Raw genomic sequence first — 21919 nt, 5'->3', positions numbered from 1 at the left:
CGGCACTACTGCAATAATTCAAAATAAATCACCACTATTAGAAAGGGGGTTTTCAACCACTGGGTTGCTTTGTATTATAAAATAAATCAAATGGATAGGACAACGTTTGGGTAGACATCTAAAATAAGTTGAGGATGAGTATCATCTAAAATAAGTTATGAGTATCATCTAAAATAAGTTGAGGATGAGCAACAGATTATAGAAAATTGTAAATACTAATATGTCAATTAAAAAGTCATGCATTTATTTATAACATAACTTGAAATATATAATATCATTTAGTATTTTATCTTACAACAACTTGCTATACTATAAAATCGCAATTGAAGGTAGAAAGTTAAACTGGCGGAACTGGCTAACTTATTTTTTAAAATGTTTATAGATCTTAAACTATACGATTAATATAAATGAAGTACGATACAAACTTGTTCAAAACTAAATAATCTATAGCTTTCTCCAAGAATGAAAAATCGCAGAACAACTTGATCTCTTAAATGAATATTAGAATACATATATGATATGGTGACATCTCATGGCGCATTGCATTTTATTAAAATGCATTAATTTCATAAATATTACATCACAATAATCAAATTATTTTTAGGCCAAATATGTTCTGGAGTGTTGATACTGATCTCTCTCGATTATTAATATATTGTTGGTAATACGTTATGACTTATTTTATTATAATTTAATTAATGGTGCTTTTCATCAATAAATAATTGCAATAGGTGCATCGATTAAATTGCACCTAGGGTGAGTTTATAAAGTTTTGTAAAAAATTCTAATTTGATAAGGAACCGATTAAATAATATAATGTAATGTATTTGATAAATAGAGAGTACTATGACCCTTAACTTTAATTTTTTTTCAAAAAGTGGAGGAACTCAATTATAATCATCGATCGTATCATAAATGGTTCATTTATACAATTTATCTTCGATATAATTAAAACTTAAGGGAATGAGTAAATAAATTTATTATAAAAAAGTTACTTCCATATAGAAGACTTGTAGAAAATTCACTGATTGTGAGAGTTATGTTAACTCACAAATTTTCACCGTTGATATTTTAAATTTATTATAAATGGTGTTTGAAAATCCAATTAAAATACAACCACGCAATATTTTTATCCAATCCAATTACCAATAGTTCTTACAATTTTTGTTAAAATTTACAAAATAACTATTTTGAAGTACACCTATTTTTTAAAAAAAGGCAAAGAAAAAATATATTTGTAGTTATTGTTGTTAATTATTCTGACTTGTTTTTCCTACATTTGCGGTTTTGGAGTTGGATCGAAAATATTTTATGAATGAAATAAATTTTTTATGAATTGAAAAAAAATCTTTTATATTTATGACTTATTTGTAACATTTTTATCGTATAGTAATTATGCGTCATTTTTAATTGAATTTTTTACTATGTTATGACTTATCTCTATGTCTACTAGTTTATCTCTTGTCAGTAATTATGCTGATACTCTACACCTGCTTACATCAATTATATATATATATATATATATATATATATTATATAATATATACAATATTATAGATGTATATGTATATAATAATAATCATTTAACTTATCTAGATCAGTGTGTTGATGAATTAAACTAGGAGCCACCGACTTGTGGTAAAGGTTTAATTTTGCCCAAATATTTTTCGATTTGAATTATTTTTTACTTAAAATAATATAAAGATAATACTTTGGGAGTATCAACTCATACGTTTATAGACCCGTAACATATCAATTTCACGTTATCCGAGAATTGGACTCCTAGGGTCGAATGAGCTGTTGTGATGATATATATCTCTTAAATACGTAGCTTTTTAGAAGGTTCTATCTATATTTAAACTAATTTTATTATTCGATAGTCTATGAAAATTATAATTTTTAATTTGATGCAGCAATGCCGGAGAAGAGTTACTTTCAATTGTAAATATATTTCTATCTAAATTTTTAAGTAAAAACTGATATTCTACTGCTTGATATCAGTTTGTCCGAGGTGGGTGTCAACTTTTGTAAAATTAACTGCATAATTTAAAAATATTTGATTTGCATTGATGGTGGGTGTCGAACTTTGTAAAATTAACTGAATAATTTAAAAAACATTTGATTTGCATTGATGGGGAGACGTGCTGATTAGTTTTTGGCGAAGGCAGGTCTAGCCGTTTCGAAGATACAAAGCAAAATGTGCCAAAAATGGTATTTCAGTTTTTGAGATAACGGAGTGTCCGATTTTAATAATTCAAAAATATTTTACTTGTATTGACAAGATGAAGAACTGAATAATTTTTTGGAAAGGCAGGTTCAGCGGTTATGGACTCTCAATGAAAATAAGTTAAAAAAAATGCCATTTGGCGGCCGAAAATGATTATTAGACATATGCACATCAAATTATTAGATATTTTATAGAGATTTTAATATTGTGTACACATTTTGTGTAATTTTTTTGGGTTTCATACCAAGATTTTTAATTTAAAATTCACAAATATGGTTCAAACAAATGTCCTCGACATTTTCGACAGTTTGGAATAACCAATTTGTATGACTGAAAAATCATTCGGTTCGTACTCGATTGCGAGGCTTTTTTGCAAAAGACATTTTTGCCGTTTCGGAGGTATGGAGCTCAAAGGGTGTAAAAATGGTTATGGGGTCGTTCAAGTATTACGTAAGCAGATTTATTACCATTATTTACCCCCCCATCCCCCTTGTCAGCAAAAGTAAGCAAAGCTCTTACCCTCTACCCCCATGCTTACGTAAACATTTTGCAATTAATGTAAAAAAATAAAAATACTACCTATGACGGAATCGTCATCCAGACTCCCCTGCCCCCCATGTCAACCCAAAATAAGCAAATCAACAACCCCCCGCCCCCTATAGTGCTTACGTAATACTTGAACGGCCCCTATGCAGTTTTTGAGAGAACGGATCATCCGATTAGATTAATTCAAAAAACATTTTGCTTGAGTAGACGGTTTGCAAAAAATGCATTTACAGAAAATTTAGTAGTTTTGAAAATTTTCAAAAAAAAACTATTTTTTGAAAAATTTCAAAACCCCACTAGTTAATTCACTGATATCCTACTGCTTGATATCAAGTTGTCCGAGGGGGTGTCGAATCTGGAACCTTAGGTAGTAAAGCCAAACCACGCAGCAACCCTAAGACATTAAATTTTTAATTACCAATATAAATATAAACAAAATTTATACTTATTATTATAATATCTTTAAAATATCTGATAATTTAATGTGCATATGTCTTATGATCACTTTTGTTCGCCAAATGTTTCTTTCTTTATTGGATCATCGAAACCGCTAAACCTGCCCCCCACAAATTTAAGCAGTTATTTATTCTGTAATTTTTTTTACTGTTATTGGACGCTTTTTTCTCAAAAACTGAATTATCATTTTTGACATTTTGGCCCATATCTTCAAAACAGTTGGACCTGCCTTGACCAATAACTAATTAGCATGTCTCATTATCAATAGGAATTGAATCATAAATCGGTTGATTCGTGTTCTCGAAATCGACTTGAATAATTAAAAAATATTAGATTTGTATTGATGGGGAGACGTGCGCTGATTAGCTTTTGGTACAGGCAGTTACGGAAAATGGTAATTGAGTTTCGATATTTCTCCTCTGAAATAGCTACGCAGCGCGATTGCTTTGCAAAAAGTTCATAATTTTCGAAAAATTTCAAAATACAAAAAATGTGTTTTAGAAGCCTTTTTTTTCATTTTTCTATAAAATGTTAAAGCTCTTTATAAAATGTAATTTTCAGTACAGGATGTTTCAGTAATTTTTCTTAAGGCACAATGCCATGAGTCACTAGTTTAATTTTTTTTTTTTGACACTATAAGCACTTCCAAGTGCACAAATACGTCATTTTAAGAGGGCTCGAGAAGTAAAGAACATATATTTTCTAAACTTTCAGCTTGTTCACGGATCTTTATATTAGCCAAAGTGCCAAATTTGATAACTTATTAACCAATTTGATAATGGCAAGGCAAAATAATAAATTTTAGTTATCGTTTATTTTAACCCAAATTTTGCATTGCAATCGTATTATGTTTTGTTAATTATATTTCTTGAAATAAAAAATGTTGTTAAAAAAATTTCTTATATTGTATAGAATTTTTTTCTCACTGTCCAAATTTTGCCGCCCCCCAAAATTTGCCGCCCTGGGCAGTAGCCCCGATTGCCCCTACGGTAAATCCAGCACTGCCAATCTGATTATGGAATAAGCAATAAATTTTCAAAAAAAAATTTGATTAGTTAATTAATTAGTAAAATTAAATTTTTGTCCTCTGGTGTGCATTCTTCGAACGGCCCCTTATCTATGTCGAGCCATCGGCATCGCCTTTATCTGCATTCGCACACAAACGCATAGACGACACAAACACGACACGAACACGACACGACGATATTAACTTTCAAGGCATGCATAGTATATAGTACAACTTACGCGCTACACATTCTTATGACTACAAACTATGACGAATTGGATAGAAATTGTTCGATTGTAATTGTTGACATATTTATAATTCATTCATTCATTCAGTCATTCATTTGTTAATAATAAATTAATTTATTTATTGTATTGTTAGTGGGTTCGTTCGCCAATTGAACAGTGGACAGTGCGAGGACGAGACATCTCGACAGTAATTAAAGTGTTAATTGGCAAGACATATCATGTCTTCTTGTGCCAGTGTGTGCGTTTAGTGTAATGAATTGAAATATTAATTGATAAATTGAAGTATTACAGTATACAGTCAAGTGCAAGTTGGAAGCGTTCCTAATATCTTTTGGCATCATAATAACAAATTTGTATTTAACTCATGTTTATCCAACTCAATCCAATTTGGAACAGCGTTAATTTTGTGGGGTTGTAGGGAGACCAACTAAATCCAAGCTATTTTTCCATTTACTACAAGTGATCATAAACTGTTCATAAAAATTCATAAACTCTTTCACCTGTTTCATGTGTGGCTATTTGCCAGTTTTCATCAACTAATGCTTTTTCAATTGGCCCAATCCAAAATATGGTGTAATTTTCAAATTTCAGCAAAATTTTGGAACAACGTTGATTTTATGGGGTATAACCCCAGAGTTGGGGAGACCAACTAAACCAAGCATAATTATTTTGCAATTTTCTACAAGTGAACATATACTGTTAAATTTCATAAGTTCAATCTCTTACCTGTACCTTTTCTGGCTATTTGCCAGTTTTCATCAAATAATGCTTTTTTCAGTTGGCCAGTTCCAAAATATGGCCAATAAATTTCAAATTTCAGCAAATTTTGGAACAATGTTGATGTTATAGGGTTATATGGAGACTAACTCTCAATTTTTCAATTTACAACCAGTGATCATGAACTATTCAAGTTCATAAGTGCATTCTCTCACCTGTCTTGTGTGTAAATTGTTGCCAGTTTTCATAAATGAATACTTTTTCAATCGGCCAGTTCCAAAATATGGTGCAATTTTGATGTCAAACTTTCAACAAATTTTGCAACAACGTTGATTATATGATTTTATAGGGAGATCAGCAGAACCAACTGAACCAAGCATAATTTTTTTGCAATTTTCTACAAGTGAACATAAAATGTTTACAAAAGTTCATAAATTCAATCTCTCCAATCTGTTTCATTTGTGGCTATTTACCAGTTTTCATTAATTAATGCCTTTTCAATTAGCCAGTTCCAAAATTTTGGTGCAATTTTGACATCAAAATTCCAACAAATTTTGGAAAAACGTTGATTTTGTGGGATAGAGAGATTAACTAAACCAAGCATAATTATTTTTTAATTTTCTACTAGTGGACATAAACTGTTCACAAAAGTTTATAAATTCAATCTCTCACCTGTTTCATTAGTACCTATTTTCCAGTTTTTATCAGTTAATGGTTTTTTTTAATTGGCCAGTTTTAAAATGTGATGCAATGTTGACATCAAATTTTCAACAAATTTTGGAACGTTGATTTTGTGGGGGTAACGGAAGATTAACTAAACCGAGCATATTTATTTTACAATTTTCTACAAGTGATCGTAAACTGTTCATAAATGTAATCTTTTACCTGTCTCGTGTGTGGTTATTTGCCTGTTTTCATCAAGTAATGGCTGTTTTAGTTGGCCAGTTCCAAAATTTTGGAACAACATTGATTTAATTTTATATTTGATAGTTATATATTTGTTAGATATTAAAATATTTGATAGATGATTTTATGGGCTTATAGAGAGACCAACTACAAGCAACTTTTCAATTTTCTACTAGTGAACAAAATTTTATAAAGTTCATAAATTCAATCTCTCACATGTCTCATGTCTAGATATTTGCCAGTTTTCATCAATCAATGCCTTTTCAGTTGGCCAGTTCCGAAATATGGTGCAATTTTGACATCTATCGACTTTGACATTTATTGATTATTTATTATACATGTTGTTTCGCGGACTTTACTTTTAGAAGTGAACAACTAGTTCAATTAAAACACTCCGCTACCCCAGGGGTAGCAACCATTCCGTGTAAAGCTTAAAGCCCTGAAGGTTGTCACCTTCATGGCCAATATAAAAAAGACGTCCAAACATATAAATTGGTTAATTTTTGGGCATTTTGGGCCTTTTTACCTTTTGAATTGCAAAAGTACAAAATATAATAGATAAAATACACAAAAATCTTATATTTAAAAGGGCACTGACCAAAAAGTACTACAAAGATTTTTATTATATATCTTTAGTGTAATCGAACTAAGTGTTCTGTTAGCTTCTTTTGTTGAACATATTTTAACCTAGTATGTCTATAGAAGTCAACCTTGAAAATTTCTTAAGAATGATCTAAATAATTCCTTAAATCCTAAATTGATTTTCACATAGCAAAAAATCATTTGGAACCTTTCATTAGACGCAATTCCAAGTTTTATTATTTATTACCTCTTCCATAAGGCATCTCAAGAATAGCTTTCAAATTTTCGATTACTCTCATTTTTTGTTCATGGTGTTTTTTTACATAATTTGCATACCTACCTAAAGACATTTAACAATTACTAATAAACAAATAATTCCAAATTTTTGGAACCGGCAGTACCCCATGATGACACAATCTTTGATTTATCTAGTTCGTGACATACTACGTTTAGGACTTTAAATTATTTCAAATATTCCGTTATTCAATTTAAACATTTTATAACAATTACCAATTGTTTATACATATTTTAAATTATTTGAGATTATTGAAAGAAATATATTGAATAGTTGTACGAGTACGCGCAATTCGGAGGCATTTTTCACATACATCGGATACATAATAATAATAGTGCATTACTTTGATAAAATATTTATTCAAATATATATATATATATATATATATATATATATGTGTGTGTGTGTGTGTATATAATAAATTTAAATCAGACGCAATTGATATATTGCCTAAATTTTATATATCGCACATATTTATAGTTTTACTATTTACATTTTTAGACTTTGGCTCAATAATTATTACTTTTCGTAGTTTTTCTATTTCGATTTTGAATTTAGTTTTAAACAATATATCATAATGTATGTATGTAATGGATGGTATCCATACTTTCTTTTTGTATTTCATATAATGTTATACTCATAGTATACTATATTTTTATTTTGATACTATATTTAATTTATTTTAATTTTTTTCAATACTATATAATTTTTCTATGCTATATTTTTATATATTCTGTACATGCATAATCAATCTTTGTTAGTAGATATTAAATGGCATTTGGAATTATTCATTTACATCTACATATTTTTATATTTATATCTATATCTATTACTTTACCTGAACTAATTTTATTCTTTCATATTGCACACATTTTTATTTAATCTTGTTACAATTTTTTTCAGCTGATAACATAAGAATTAATCGTTATGTTATCCTGGGAAAACTGAAAATTGAACAACTTCTTTAAAATCTTACCAAATATACTGCATCATCTTTTTTCTGGAAAATTTTAGCTTTGCACCGGTTTTGAGCAGTTTTTTTTTGTTTCATGTACAAATGCGCGTATTGTGTATTCCTTACATTCCATTTGAAATTCCTAGTGACAATTCGCTTTAAAACCTGATAATTTTCAAGACTTTCAAGACACACATTTTTTCTATGAGAACCATACATTGAGTTTTGAGGAAAATCCTAGACTTTTTGAGAGGTCATTAACTGTTAACTTTGATAAATTTTTATTCAATGGGATCTCGATCGTCAGTTTGCATCAACCAATGCCTTTCTCGCGTCTTTATCAGCAAAAACTGTACTTTTTGGACTTGGTGCATCTTGGACATCAAAATACCAGGAATGAAATTTAGCAAACCAATTTTGGCACTGTCCTACTATCAACGCGTCATTTCCGTACACATCGATCAATTTCATTTTGACTTAAACAGCTTTTTATCTTTTATGTAGCAAAAGAGTAAAATATGTCGAAAATGCTGCTTAATTCTTTCCGTATTCAAAGTGGCACCATCCAAAAACTAATTGATTAGAATTTTTTACACTCAAGTCTTAAAATATAAGTTTTCAAATCATATAATAATTATAGGGCTTAAGTGTGATGTTAGGTTTAAAAAAATATAGTTAAATTCTGGTGGAAAAAAACGTAGTGACTTTCCGAACAACCTTATAGTTCTTTGCCCCGTATAACACGGATTCGCATAACCCGATACTTTTTTTAACTGTAACTACCGTGTTATCGGGGGTTACCTGTGTATATACATTCTCACAGGTGGCCATAGAACGGACAATGTTGCAAAAGCAATAAATATCTAATTTATATCTATTATATGAATCCGAAGCATGCCGTGCGTGCCGTCCCAAACGGTATCTATTACAAATGTATGGAACTTGTAACCCATTTCAAAGGATGTCTGCCTGCTATTAAAATTCATTGCAAGTACGTCCGAGTATTCGCGAAATAACTGTTGTACTATTTTGTTAGTATTTTATATGAATAGCTTCAGCTCAGTCACTTCCATTGGCACTTGCTATTTGAAATACTGGACAAGTAATAGCGGTTCCATGAACTCGGAATTAATATCATTCATTCCACACAGGGGCACATTGCATCATACCTACTAATATGCAAATATCAGTATGATATATATATATATATATATATATATATATATAATATACAGGAAAGGACGGGGCACAAGGGTCCAATTTAACTTACAAAGCAATTATATTGTGAAAACGAAACCAATTATATCACAACACATATCAAACAAACAACTATCTGACTATGTTCAGTAAAACTCCCAGCTAATTCGTCATTGTAGAAATATGTATTTTTTTGCTATTTTTTTTAAATTTGTAACCTGGTTCTTTTCACCCCGTAGACGGGGTGAAATGAGACGGCCACAGGAAAACCAGGTTCAATGTTTATTGTTAATTTTAAAGGGATTTTACGAAGTAAAAGCTACATTATTCAACCAAAGCTAAATATAAATTTCATGCATTTTTTACAGAGGTAATTACTGTATATAGCTTTGATGTGGTATATCATTAAAAAAATCATCAGCAGGGTTAAAATATATATTTACATAATTAAATTATCTCTTGTAAAATTGTTTTTCTTTTACTTAATTTACCTTTTTATTTACTATTTCTTATTTTTTACATCTTTGCCAGGGTAAAGGTTCAGTTGGTCTCTCTTGCCCCACCAATTTAGGTAGATAAAAAAAACTGTTGAATCTAACTTAAAATTTACAATAGATCACATAAACTGAATTTGCAATATGCAATTACAAAATTGTTTCTTGTCAAATATATTTTATTTAACTCTCTTGTCTATCTTTTTTCTTGTCTACATAAATTGTCTACTTAAGATAACGAATTGATACGAACTTTTTGCCCCATTCTTAAATTTTTTTCATTTTTACATTCGAGACCTTGTCTAGTAACGTTAACGAGAATCAATACAATTTTAACTATTTGGCTTATTTATTCTAATATTCTAATATTTTCATTCTAAAGGGTCATATAACTTGCTTATTTAAAAACAAGATGAGATAGCAATGTACTATTATGGTTAAAAAAAATTAAATTTGACAAAGAGCTTAAGATATAATTTCACCTTGTTGGTGTATTTTTATTGGTGTATTATTACCTATCTGAGTTTAAGGTGTATTTTCACCTAAATTTTATTATTGGTGGAAGACAGCAGAGTATTTAATGAAATTTTGGTTATGCGTTATTTGATATGTTTAACCCTTTCTACTCGGATGCCGGCGGCGGCAAAATTCTTATAAATCTCGGAATTCGCGAGTGGAAAGGGTTAAAAACTGAAACGAGCTCATTCCTCTTATACAGTATTCTTATTATATACTTATTGGAAAAGTTATTTATATTTACTATATTATATATTACAAAATTATGGTATAATAATTTATAAAATACCATCATACCCTGACATCCTATCACTGACTTGGCATTCGATTTAGACATTTTTTAAGTATAACCAAAAACTAGCTGATGTTCAGGGTGGAAAAGATGCCAATAATAAAAAACTATATAATTAATGTTTATAACATTAAATTTATATTGTTTGAATATTTCGTAAACGATTTTACCAACCAACTTGCACTTGACAGTTATATTGTTTATTAGTGGTATAACTGTATTTTAAATTTAAAGGTTTTTCGATGAATAAAGAAAAGTGTGAAAAAGTATCAAAGTTATATTATTAGTAAAGTTGATAAATAGTATTTTTTAAATACCTGTTTTGTAATTAAAATGGGAAAAGCTTGGCAGGGTTTATTGCACGCCATATCATGGAACACATACACAGTTACCAAGGTATGGAAATACACTTTTATTTTGTGTAATATTTTACTTTAATTTAATAATAATGTTAACTAATATTTATTAACTTTCCGTAGAGTATGTTTAGTAATCGCAAAAAATCGAAAATATTTTTTTTAATATATTTTTACGTTTTAGAGGTTTCTGAACATTTTGGCAAACCATTAAAAGAAATGGATGTATGTGTGTGTGTGTGTGCGGATACAAATTTTCGTCGACGAACACGGGAACACGGATCAACCCATTTGAATAATTCAAAAAACATTCTATTTGTATTGATAAGGAGACGTGCTTATTAGTTTTTGGCAAAGGCAGGTTTAGCCGTTTCGAAGATACGGGGCAAAAAGCCAAAAATGGTAATTCAGTATTTAAGAGAACGGAGCGTCCGATTTGAATAATTCAAAAAACATTTTATTTGTATTCAATGAAGTAACGTTTAGATTTAAATGAAGGCAGGTCTAGCGGTTCAAAGAGATCTAGTGAAAAAAGTAAAAAGAAACGCCAAATTTGCGGCCAAAAATGACCATCAGACATATGCACATCAAATTATCAGATTTTTATGGAGATTTTAATAATAAGTATGAATTTTGTTTACATTTATATGGGTTCCGTACCAATGTTTACCGTTAGACTGCGATGCGACGCTTACTCACTTCGATATTTTTTCTCTAAAACAACCACGAAGCACGATTGCTTTGAAAAAAATTTAAAAATTTTCAGATGAATTCAAAGTATATAAAAAATTTCGAAATATAAAAAAAGCTCATTTTTTTTAAAAAAATCATTTTTTTTTTTAATTCAATTTTTTTCAAAAATTTCAAAATTATCAAAAATCTCATTTTTTTTCAAAGTTTACAAAAAATTTTAACTGTTTTTTGAAAAATATTAATTTTTGGTACGGGAAGTACCAGCAATTTATCTTAAAGCACGACTAGTTATATTTTTAATAAAACTTAATGGCGTAAATTGTAAAACATTGTAGTCTTACGAAAAGTAGTTGAATTTTAAAAGTTCATTAAATTGGAAATAGAAAGTTGCGCTTTTATTAAAAACAAGCCCGCCATTGTGCACTATATGAATATAATAACATACAATATAATTTTATCAATAACATATAAGGTACATTAAAAAACATCAATTGAAAACTCCAATAATTAGTTTTTAGTAAAAGAGAAAACTTTATTTTTGCAATAAACAGTTGAAAACAACTTAAATCTCACTGCTTATTAGTCGATTATTTACATATATCATGCAACTTGTCTCAAGTCAAAATGCCACTTACACCTAGTTCACATTCAGTTTCCCATAGTCATAATTTTGTACCGAAATTCTGTACTGGAAATAGAACAAATTTTACGGAGATGCGCAAAGCGTAAAGCGTAAAGTTTGAAGCATAAAGTATTGAGGTAAATTTTCTTTGTTGCTGAACTTTCGCTGATGCTCACAAGAATGAAATTGAATACAAATGAAAACTACAGTTACACACATTAGAATTAAAAATAGGCTAATAGGATTTCCTTCAGAGCACACGTAAAAAAGAAACCTTCAATTGCGTGTGCATATAAAATATTATTTATTTTGTCGTTTCCTTCCAAAGCCGACATCTAATTCTTTGTGTTCTCAACAGTTCGTCATAAAACCTAAAAACTGCATCCAATGATGTAGTTCATCACAGTGTTGAGATATAGATTGTCAATAAAAGACAGACTGGTGATACATGCCATCGTGTCTTATAGCAAATTACCGGAAATTAAATTATTAAAAAAAAACTTGGCAAAACTTTGAAAAAGATTGAATCTTTGGGAAATTTTGAAATTTTTGAAAAAAAATTGATTTTTTTATATTTGGATTTTTTTTAAATTTTTAAATTTTCAAAGCAATCGCACTGTTTTAGCTGCATAGTAGAGATGATACATCGAAGCGCGTAAGCGCCGCGTCGGCGTCTAGCAATGTTACGCAACCTATAGTAATGTTAACAAAATTGATACACATAATTAAAATCTTCATAAAATATCCTGATAATTTGATGTGCATATGTCTAATGCTCATTTTTGACCGCCAAATGCTATTTTTTACTTTTTTTTACTAGATTTTTGAAACCGCTAGACCTGCCTTCCCAAAAATTTAATCAGTTGTTCATCTTGTCAATACAAGTAAAATGTTTTTTTGAATTATTTAAATCAGACGCTCCGTTCTCTTAAAAACTGAATTACCATTTTTGGCTTTATTGCCCCGTATCTTCGGAACGGCTAAACCTGCCTTTGCCAAAAACTAATCAGCACGTCTCCTTATGAGTAGGAATCAAATGTTTTTTGAATTTTTCAAATCGGTTGATTCGTGTTCGCGAAATTGTCGACGAAAATTTGTATCCGCACACAGACACACACATACATCATTTTTTTCTAAGGTATGCCAATATGTTCAGAAACCTTTGAAACGTAAAGATATATAAAAATTTTCATTTTCGATTTTTTGCGATTACTATAACTTACCCTAAGGGAAGTTAAAAAAAATTAGGTATAGGTAACTCTCCCATAACACGGTACTTCTATAACACGGATTTGCTCTAACACGGTTTAAGAATTGAGACCATACCTCATTTAAATAAATATTTTGTTTATTTTAACGGAGTCTAGACGTAATTTTAGTTGAACAACAGTTTTTATTTACTTTTCGAATATCAGTTCGGGTATCAGAGATATTAATTGGTTTTCCTGCTGATTAGATTTCGGTAAAGATTTGTGGGCCGTTTTTTCTTAATTAAATGTTTTGAAGAAACTTTAATAAAAGTTTCTTTATAATTAATTGTTCAAAACTCTTTTAACGATTTTGTCAAAACTTCGTATGATAGGGTTATATAGAGTTTAAACTTATATTAGAGTCTATAGAGTCTAAACTTATATAATAAAATATTATAGGCTTACGACAAGTGTTTGAATTATAAGACTAAAATTTGGAATAATATGTAACATGTATGTTACGTTATGTGTTCTACTGATCATCGTTGACGTCCACACTTAAATAAAATTAGAATTTAATGTGTTAAATGAATTAAATTAAATTAATACAATTGTAGATATTATAAGTTTGCTTGGAATATAAACATTTGGAAATAACATTGATTAGTTTTCAGTGAAAATCAAGTAAAATCAATTGTTACTGAAATAAACAGTTTAAATTGATAAGCGGATAATTTTCATGTGTCGGGAAGTTCATGCAATTTGCCTTGAGCCAAAATGCTATAAGTTTAAATATCACTTTTTTTATAGATAGATGTCTTCTATCTACGTTTCGGTCCACAGCATTCCCAAAGTGCATTTTCGCGTTTCACTATTATCGGCGTCACAATTGCCTGTTACAAGTCAATTATAAATTCTTTCTCTGAATAATTCCTTCATGTTTGTTTTTATTATTATTGCATTCGTCGGGGAACGAAATTAAAGTAAATAAAAGTGATGCACGAGCAAACTCTCCATGATGCAAAATGCGCATAAGTCACTTGTAACTGAACGCTCGGCCGATCAAGCGTAACATGCGAGTTGTAAGTTAAAACACGAAAGTTGAAGAATTTTCTGATGTTTTCGTGTTTTTTTATAATTTACTTCTTGTACTCGTTAGATGGACTTTGGAATTAGGCGATCACTAAATTTCGAAAAATTCTAAAGTCAATTTGCCTGTCTCCAAATCTCTGAAAATGGGCAGAAGTAGTCCTTTTAGGATAACTGAAAAAATATAATAAAAAAGTGCTAAAATTAATTAATTGAATTATTAAATTTTTTACATCATTTGGTCCTGATAGTACAGTAGAAGTCCATTAGTCCTGTCAGGCAAAGTTTCAGAAAATTTAAGACAAATGTTATGGCAAGGCCATGTTTCGTTCCAACTTGCATAAATTATGCTACAGAACCATACTGAACACTGTCAAAATGTCATGTATTTGCTGTGCATTCAGACGTTTTACACATAAACTGCAACGCCACTCGTATGTTATGAAGCTGGGTCAGAAAGTCCCTGTTATCTAATATCGTTTTTTTGACATTTGTGCGGTTTCTAGGTTAGGTTTTCTATCTGACAACCTGAGAATTACGCCTGACTGCATAGCAACCGCATGACTTTTGTCAATATTTAGAACGAATTTGTAAGGAAAGTTCTTTATAACCATAACATTGCTTTGTTGTGCGGCAGAATCGGTCTTGAATTCAAATATTGATGTAGCTGGATATAACATTTTCAAACCAATTCTCTGCAGTTAATTACAAAAACCAGTTTGAGAAATTTCTGGCTGATAACAATTTAACTCTACACTAGCTGTGGGTGTAGAAAAATCAGCCAAAGTTTTTGAAAAAAAAAAAGAAAGACAATTTAACTGTTTTGCCATGTGCTAATGACTGCCATCACGTTTTAAATGCTGCTTTTCACTGTTTCGTACTGCAGAACAAAATTTGCAGTTTAATTATTAGCCTAATTGTTTTTATAATTGCAGCCAGATAGTCAAGAAGTTTTGATAGACTCCTACTATATACGAACAAAAACATGATTTTTTTTTCTTTTTATATTGGTTAACTTTTCCATTACAAAATTCTTGTCACATGGTGCTCTACAAGTGAACACAGTCAAGAACCAAATCGGAGCCATTCTTGGAAATCGATGTTTAAGAGCAGTAATCTATCATTTAAATATTTAACTTATTTTAGCGAGGTGGAAGTAGCATTGGTTACTTCCATAATATACCTGACTATTGAAGTCATTATATTTAAAATAATGCCTCAGATAGTTTTTGTTACATCTGTGGTGCATATATTTTTGACAAATACTCAAACTCTATATCGAACTTAGTCGAATAGAATTGCACAATCAAGAAAAAACATGTGAACACGATTGACCAAAAGGAAAAAGAAATGCTATAATTTTAAAGGTCCATCATTTTAAAAAAACTTAAAATCTCCACGATGATGGTTTCTTCTGTGTGGTAAATATCATAGGAATGAATTCTGGCAATTGAAGCAAATTATTATACCCCACGATCCTAATGGTCTACTTATGATCAGCAAAGATATAACATAGAAAATCATTTTCTGTTTCGACGAGTTGAAAGTGATGAGAGTCACAAAAGGAGATGATCCCTTGAGGATCACGGTAGGGAATCTAGAATTGGATGACGTGGATCATTTAAAATACCTAGGAAGCATCCTGACCAGAGACGGATACTGCACGAGAGAGATCAGGACAAGGATCGCAATCGCCAAGGTGGTGTTCACGAAGAAGAGAACGCTATTAACGAGCAAACTGAGTCTCGACTGCGGAAGAGACTAATAAAGTGCTACGTCTGGAGCATAGCTCTGTATGGATCAGGGACATGGACTCTAACTACTTGGTGGCTCTCATACCATGGACTTGCCTTCGTGCAGACTACCATTTATTATTATTATTATCATCTTCTGCCGATCATGTGATGGATAGAGAGCCAAATGTTGACGAGAGAAGTCAGAGAAAGTTAAAAATTGATGTATTCAATGACCCCCAAATCAGCAACTCATAAAAATTTCACGGTTCGTTAATTTTATGAATAAAATCGAGAAGGAAACCAGAGTGTCATTCGTTTTGGTCGTAACAAAATTTCAGGGAAACAGAAAATCAGTAACAATATTGAGCTTGTTGAAAACATGTTATCCAATTTAAAAGATCCAGGATGCAATATGAGCAATATACAAAATTCCTAACTCGCACTCTTATTTAGAACAGTTTTTGGAAAATCTTGGAGATTTTAGCGAAGAGCATCAGGAGACAATCAGGACTATGAAGGAGCGACATCAAAGAAGGTGGGATGTCCACATGATAGCTAAGAGTTGTTGGAGCTTACGACGAGATTAGTCAGTCCACGTTCGAAAATCATATAAAAAGCTTTTTGCGGGCATAAAATAAAATGTGTGTTATTCTTTTATTGTAATTTGAAGTAAAATTAGCATATTAGCGTAACTCAAAAATTAGAGCTGTTAGCAAAGTTCTGTTATTTTTGGGATTCAGCATCTTTGAATTGTTTAATAACTATCATAACATGTAGAAAAAAAATCTGTCATGCAGTGTAATCGTTAAGGATAAAGTATCACGTTTTTGTCTAATTCTGTTTTAATGTTATAATTTCCAAAAATATAACATGCTTTGTCGAATAACGTCGTGTTCCTATATTTCACATTTGCAGGTGTTTCTTTTGATTTTTTTCACAATGTTTATCAATTATACCTAATTTTGTTTTTTTTATTTTTTCAGAGAGATTCGTCTATGTCATCAAATGCTGTAAGAAACACGCGGCCTGAGCGGGTCCCAAGAACGTAAGTTATTTAAATTGATTGCAAAAATGTAGGGTTTTATCAAAAACATAATTTTCAAACACATTTTTTCAACATTTGTATGCGCCTGAAGCAAAGCAACGAATTTATTTATTCACCTCTAGTTGTAGACATCCAGTCTTACACTGGTGAACTTCGTATTAGCTTTCTTACTGTTAGAACCCATAATGTTTCAACCGATACTTTTACTACAAATTTGTTTAAACTGAAAGTAAAAAATATATTTAAAAGTAAATTTTTTTAGCATTTCAATAATTAATCGGATCTGTATATAGCATATTTACTCCAAATTTTCACAACCTTATCTAATATGATTTTCAATTAGTTTGTGAACTCATACAATCATTCAGTCGATACAAATAATTATAGATAAATTAGTGTTTTTTCATTCATAAGCAACCTATAATCAATAATAATAAATAATAAATATTATTTCATTATTTTTATATTGACCTCAAGTGGTTTTATATCGACACAATATGAAACTTATGGGGCAATTCTGCCTCATAACATAGCGTTGTCATGGCAATGATATCTTATGCTTGTTTCTTGGTAGTGAAAACTGTGAAAATGGCGATCAGGCGTATTTTCCGTATAGACTAGCAATAGGAATCTTATAACAGAATTTTTGATGATGCAGTTATCATGAGATTCTTTCTAAGATATACATTTTCACAGTTTTTACTACCAATAATATTATGAGGCAGAATTGCCCCATTAAGTACAATTAATAACAAAATATAGAAAACAGAATTGTATGAACTTTTATTCTTTTCTTGAACTCTCTATATCGACAACATATTGAAACATTATTTGTATTTAAATACAGATTTCAACTCTGCTACAGGTTATATTAATGAACTTCTGAAACCGTTATTTTTTAATACATATAAAAAAATATTAGTATGATTCAAGATTTAGATTCATATATATTTTATTACATTATGTAGGCTTTGATACAATATACATATGAATACATATTTCTCTATACTAGGGTATTATATATTTTCAACATTTGTTTCTATTGCGATAAATAAAAATAATTTAAATAACAAGATGTACATGTATTAAAAAAAACATTAGCATGAAATATAATAAAATTTCCATTTATAAAAACGATTCAAACCACCATTATGATTATTTATAAAAATAATTGCATCTAGTTTGTTGAATATAAAATCAATAAGTTTTCAAAAAATTTATTTAACATATATAATAAGTACGTTCCAATGGCTAAAAATGTTCAATGTTAGATAAATTTTCAATTCAGTTTTTTGTTATTAATAGAGACAAGATCATATACAGAGGTCTAATCACTGGATTTGCATTCGATTTAGACTTTTGTTACTACCAAAAGTATCACAAAAAACCTGCTGAGGTTGGAAATATAAAAGATGGAAAAGCATATTAATAGCGGTTGCAATGAGCAGATTTTATTTATATTGTACATTTGTCATACAATTTGATGTCCGTTCTCTATCGATGGTGGACGTACTTCAGGCGCATATAGTGTTGTGTTTTTAGCAATACTATTAACAGTTCATGATATTTTGAAAAAATATTATAATAAATAATCAAAATTATTTTGACATCCTTTATTTTCAATTGAATAATTAAATCATTACGAATAATAAATCTTGAAGACTCGTCGCATTTTGTATAAAACCATATATTAATACATCAAGTCAATTTTAGTTACCTTTTTTTTTTAACAATAATCAGTACATAAGAGTTCTACGAACTGTTGCGATGATAACTGATAACTTTTTAGAATGCAATTCAACGGTTGGCCTAAAGTTAATCGATATATTTTATTATTAGAATATCTCTAATGTTGATGATTTTTAATTTGCACTACCAGAGTTACCATTTTTAATTCGACATTCCTTTAATTCCAGCGAACCAGAATCATCCCGCTTAACACCAACTGTTCGTAAAAAAACAACCGCCACCCGATCAGCGCGAAATCAACCACCGAACGAACAAATATCACTGGTTCCAAAACATCTACGATGCCATTACAACAACAACAACAATAACAATACCGTAAAACCCAAATACGACCCATATGGGACTGATGTCTACAATTTCCAAGGCAACGAGCGTCAAATTCAAACCAGAAATTCTGCAAGGCCTGCAACGTCTACCAAGAGGACGGAACTGAAGAGAGCAGAAGCTGATGTTCCGAGAAGATTTAATGAACGAATTAATACTGATCGACTGGTTAGCTCGAATCGAATCAGATCGAAGTCGGTTGTTGCACCAGTGACGCCCCATTTGTCGATCAGGCGAAGAGAAGTTGGCAGCTTGCTGGCTGGACAGAAACAATGCTCGTATAGGTGAGTGGAAAAAAATCTAATTTTTATAATTATCACATAATTTTTGCTGTTTGCAATATGATATGATATAAATATGAAATGCGAAAATTTTTGGAAAGGAAATAAAATTGGTTTGGAAGGAAATAAAAATACAGGACTATTGTCCTTGTAAATTTACTAACTAAACATGGCAATAGCATGATTGTGCTAAGGTAAAACAACCTAAACATTAATTTCCGTTTTAACTATATGATAAAATCATTAATTAATAATTAATACAACATTATCTATTTTTATAAACATATACCTATAGCATAACGTGCAATAAATAACTATAACAGTAAATTAAATAAATTTAATTGGGTTGTTCGAAAAGCAATTCGTTTTTTACCAATGTTGAACCATAAACAACGATCAAAATTTAAAAACAATAAGCAGAAAACAATATTCTATAAAACAAAAATGCGATCGCCAAAAAGAAACAAATTTTCAGTAACCAGTAACTTGAAAAGTATTTGCTTTTTTAAAAACATTATGAAACATTTTTCTCTTATAATTAGTTCTCCTATCGATATGCGACGTTATTTAAAAAAAAAATAACATTACTCCATTTAAAAGAGCTGTCATCTCCCCCCCCCCCTCCCCGGGAAGTGGCAAAGGAGTCTAAATTATTTTCACTTTTGAACTTGAGAGCAAAATGAACCTAATTTCAAAATTTCATACAAATTGGAGCACAGTAAATTGACTCGAGTATATATTCCGTATCCAATGCCAAAAACATATGAATTTTTTACACAATTAAGTCGAGTTTAATAAAATATTTATCTAATGATACCAGATCATGAACATTTTAATTTGATACAATTACCGAATTGTTATCTTAGTTGTTGTCTTGACAAGAGTCTGAAATAATATCTATTATTATTGATTACGGCTTGCTTATGAATAAATAAATAAATAAATAAATAAATAAATCAATGGTTTTCCTGGAAGATGGTGCATTGTCGGCATCTAAATTTTAAAAGCTATCGTATGTCAACATAATAATAATAAATGGTAGTCTGCCCAAAGGCAGGCCCATGATATGAGAGCACTACAACTTATTGATTCTCATTTCGTTTCTTGTGTATTATACCCATTACTGGTATTTATTACCATTATTCACTTTTATGCATTTTTTTTCGAACTTCTGCATCCATGCTTCCTGGTTTTGAGCTTCGACTTTCAGTTCCCTTAAAATAAATGTATGTGTGTTTGTAAGTATGTATGTGCGGATACAATTTTTCGTCGACGATTTCGAGAACACGGACCAACCGATTTGAATGATTCAAAAAGCATCCGATTCCTACTGGGAGGGTAGTATCGTCACGTTTTGAAGGTTTCTGGACATTTTGGCATGCCTTAGAAAAATATAATATACACACACATTATGTATGGATACAATTTTTTGTCCACGTTTTAGGACGCATGAATCAACCGATTTAAATGGTTAAAAAAAACACTCGATTTCTATTAATAGGGAGATGTGCTGATTAGTACTTGGTAAAAGTCGGTGCAGCCGTTTTGAAGTTATGGAGCAAAGAGTGCAATAAATAGAAATCAAGTTTTTGAGAGAACGGAGTATCCAATTTGAATTATCTAAAAAACATTCAATTTGCAATGATTCGGAGAAGAGATGATTAGCTTTTGGCAAAGGCAGGTCCAGCCATTTCGAAGATACAGAGCTAATTGTGCAAAAAATGGCAGAACTAAGCGTAAAGAATGAGAGAACTAAGCGTCTGATTTGAATGATTTAAGGAACTTTCTGCTTGCTTTAAGAAAATAATTGCTTTTGGAAAAAACATTGTTTAATTTTTTTTTCCAAATTTATTTGTTTATCGAAAATAATTCAGATCTTAATTTTAATTCTGACTAAAGTTCTAATATACTTTAAACAAATAATTTCAACTTCGCAATTCATTTTATATAATTCTTATAAATATTAGAGAATGTTACAATATTTAAAATAATCTATTTGAAAACATTTAATATTCCTCGAACATTTTGTTACGGTACGGGAAGTTCTAGCAATTTGCCTCAAGGCACGATGCCATACACCACTAGTTTCATCTTAATTAACTTTCCGAAGGAGTCCGATTCGCTAATTTTATGTTTTCTCGACGTTTCAAGCCAATCTAAATCGAATGAGACCAAATTTGGAAAAAGTATGTGTGTGTGTGTATGTGTGTGTGCATGTGTTTGCGTGTGCGTGTGCATGTGCATGAATAGATTTTTTTAATGCTCTCTTTCAAGATTAAAGTTTTAAAGCTTAATTTTAAATCTTGGTATGAACGTGACTGATGTATCATAACTTCATAAATTCACCGATACTATAAAAATCAAGTTTTCCAAAATTTTAATTAAATTACAATTCAA

The 21919-nt window shown here is 30.2% G+C and overlaps 1 protein-coding gene across 4 annotated transcripts in view; it reads left to right on the top strand.

Annotated features, from left to right (window-relative positions):
* The window catches only part of LOC113374567 (cytospin-A-like), a 107685-nt gene that overhangs the window by 26763 nt on the left and 59003 nt on the right, over positions 1–21919 (top strand). For 3 of the 4 annotated variants that reach the window (XM_026614548.1, XM_026614546.1, XM_026614545.1), the window contains exons 1-3: positions 10739–10833; positions 17107–17168; positions 19085–19525. In XM_026614548.1, the coding sequence (XP_026470333.1) occupies positions 10771–10833; positions 17107–17168; positions 19085–19525 (566 nt within the window). In that variant the 5' untranslated portion in view covers positions 10739–10770. Of the gene's footprint in view, positions 1–10738; positions 10834–17106; positions 17169–19084; positions 19526–21919 lie in introns of those variants that run through there. The other variant, XM_026614547.1, reaches the window with a different exon arrangement.

The sequence above is a fragment of the Ctenocephalides felis genome, unplaced genomic scaffold (assembly GCF_003426905.1).
Source record: "Ctenocephalides felis isolate EL2017-DRISC unplaced genomic scaffold, ASM342690v1 CF-g0.4_SCAFFOLD_01886, whole genome shotgun sequence".
Classification (NCBI taxonomy): domain Eukaryota; kingdom Metazoa; phylum Arthropoda; class Insecta; order Siphonaptera; family Pulicidae; genus Ctenocephalides; species Ctenocephalides felis.
This window is presented reverse-complemented; position numbering and strand designations above follow the sequence as displayed.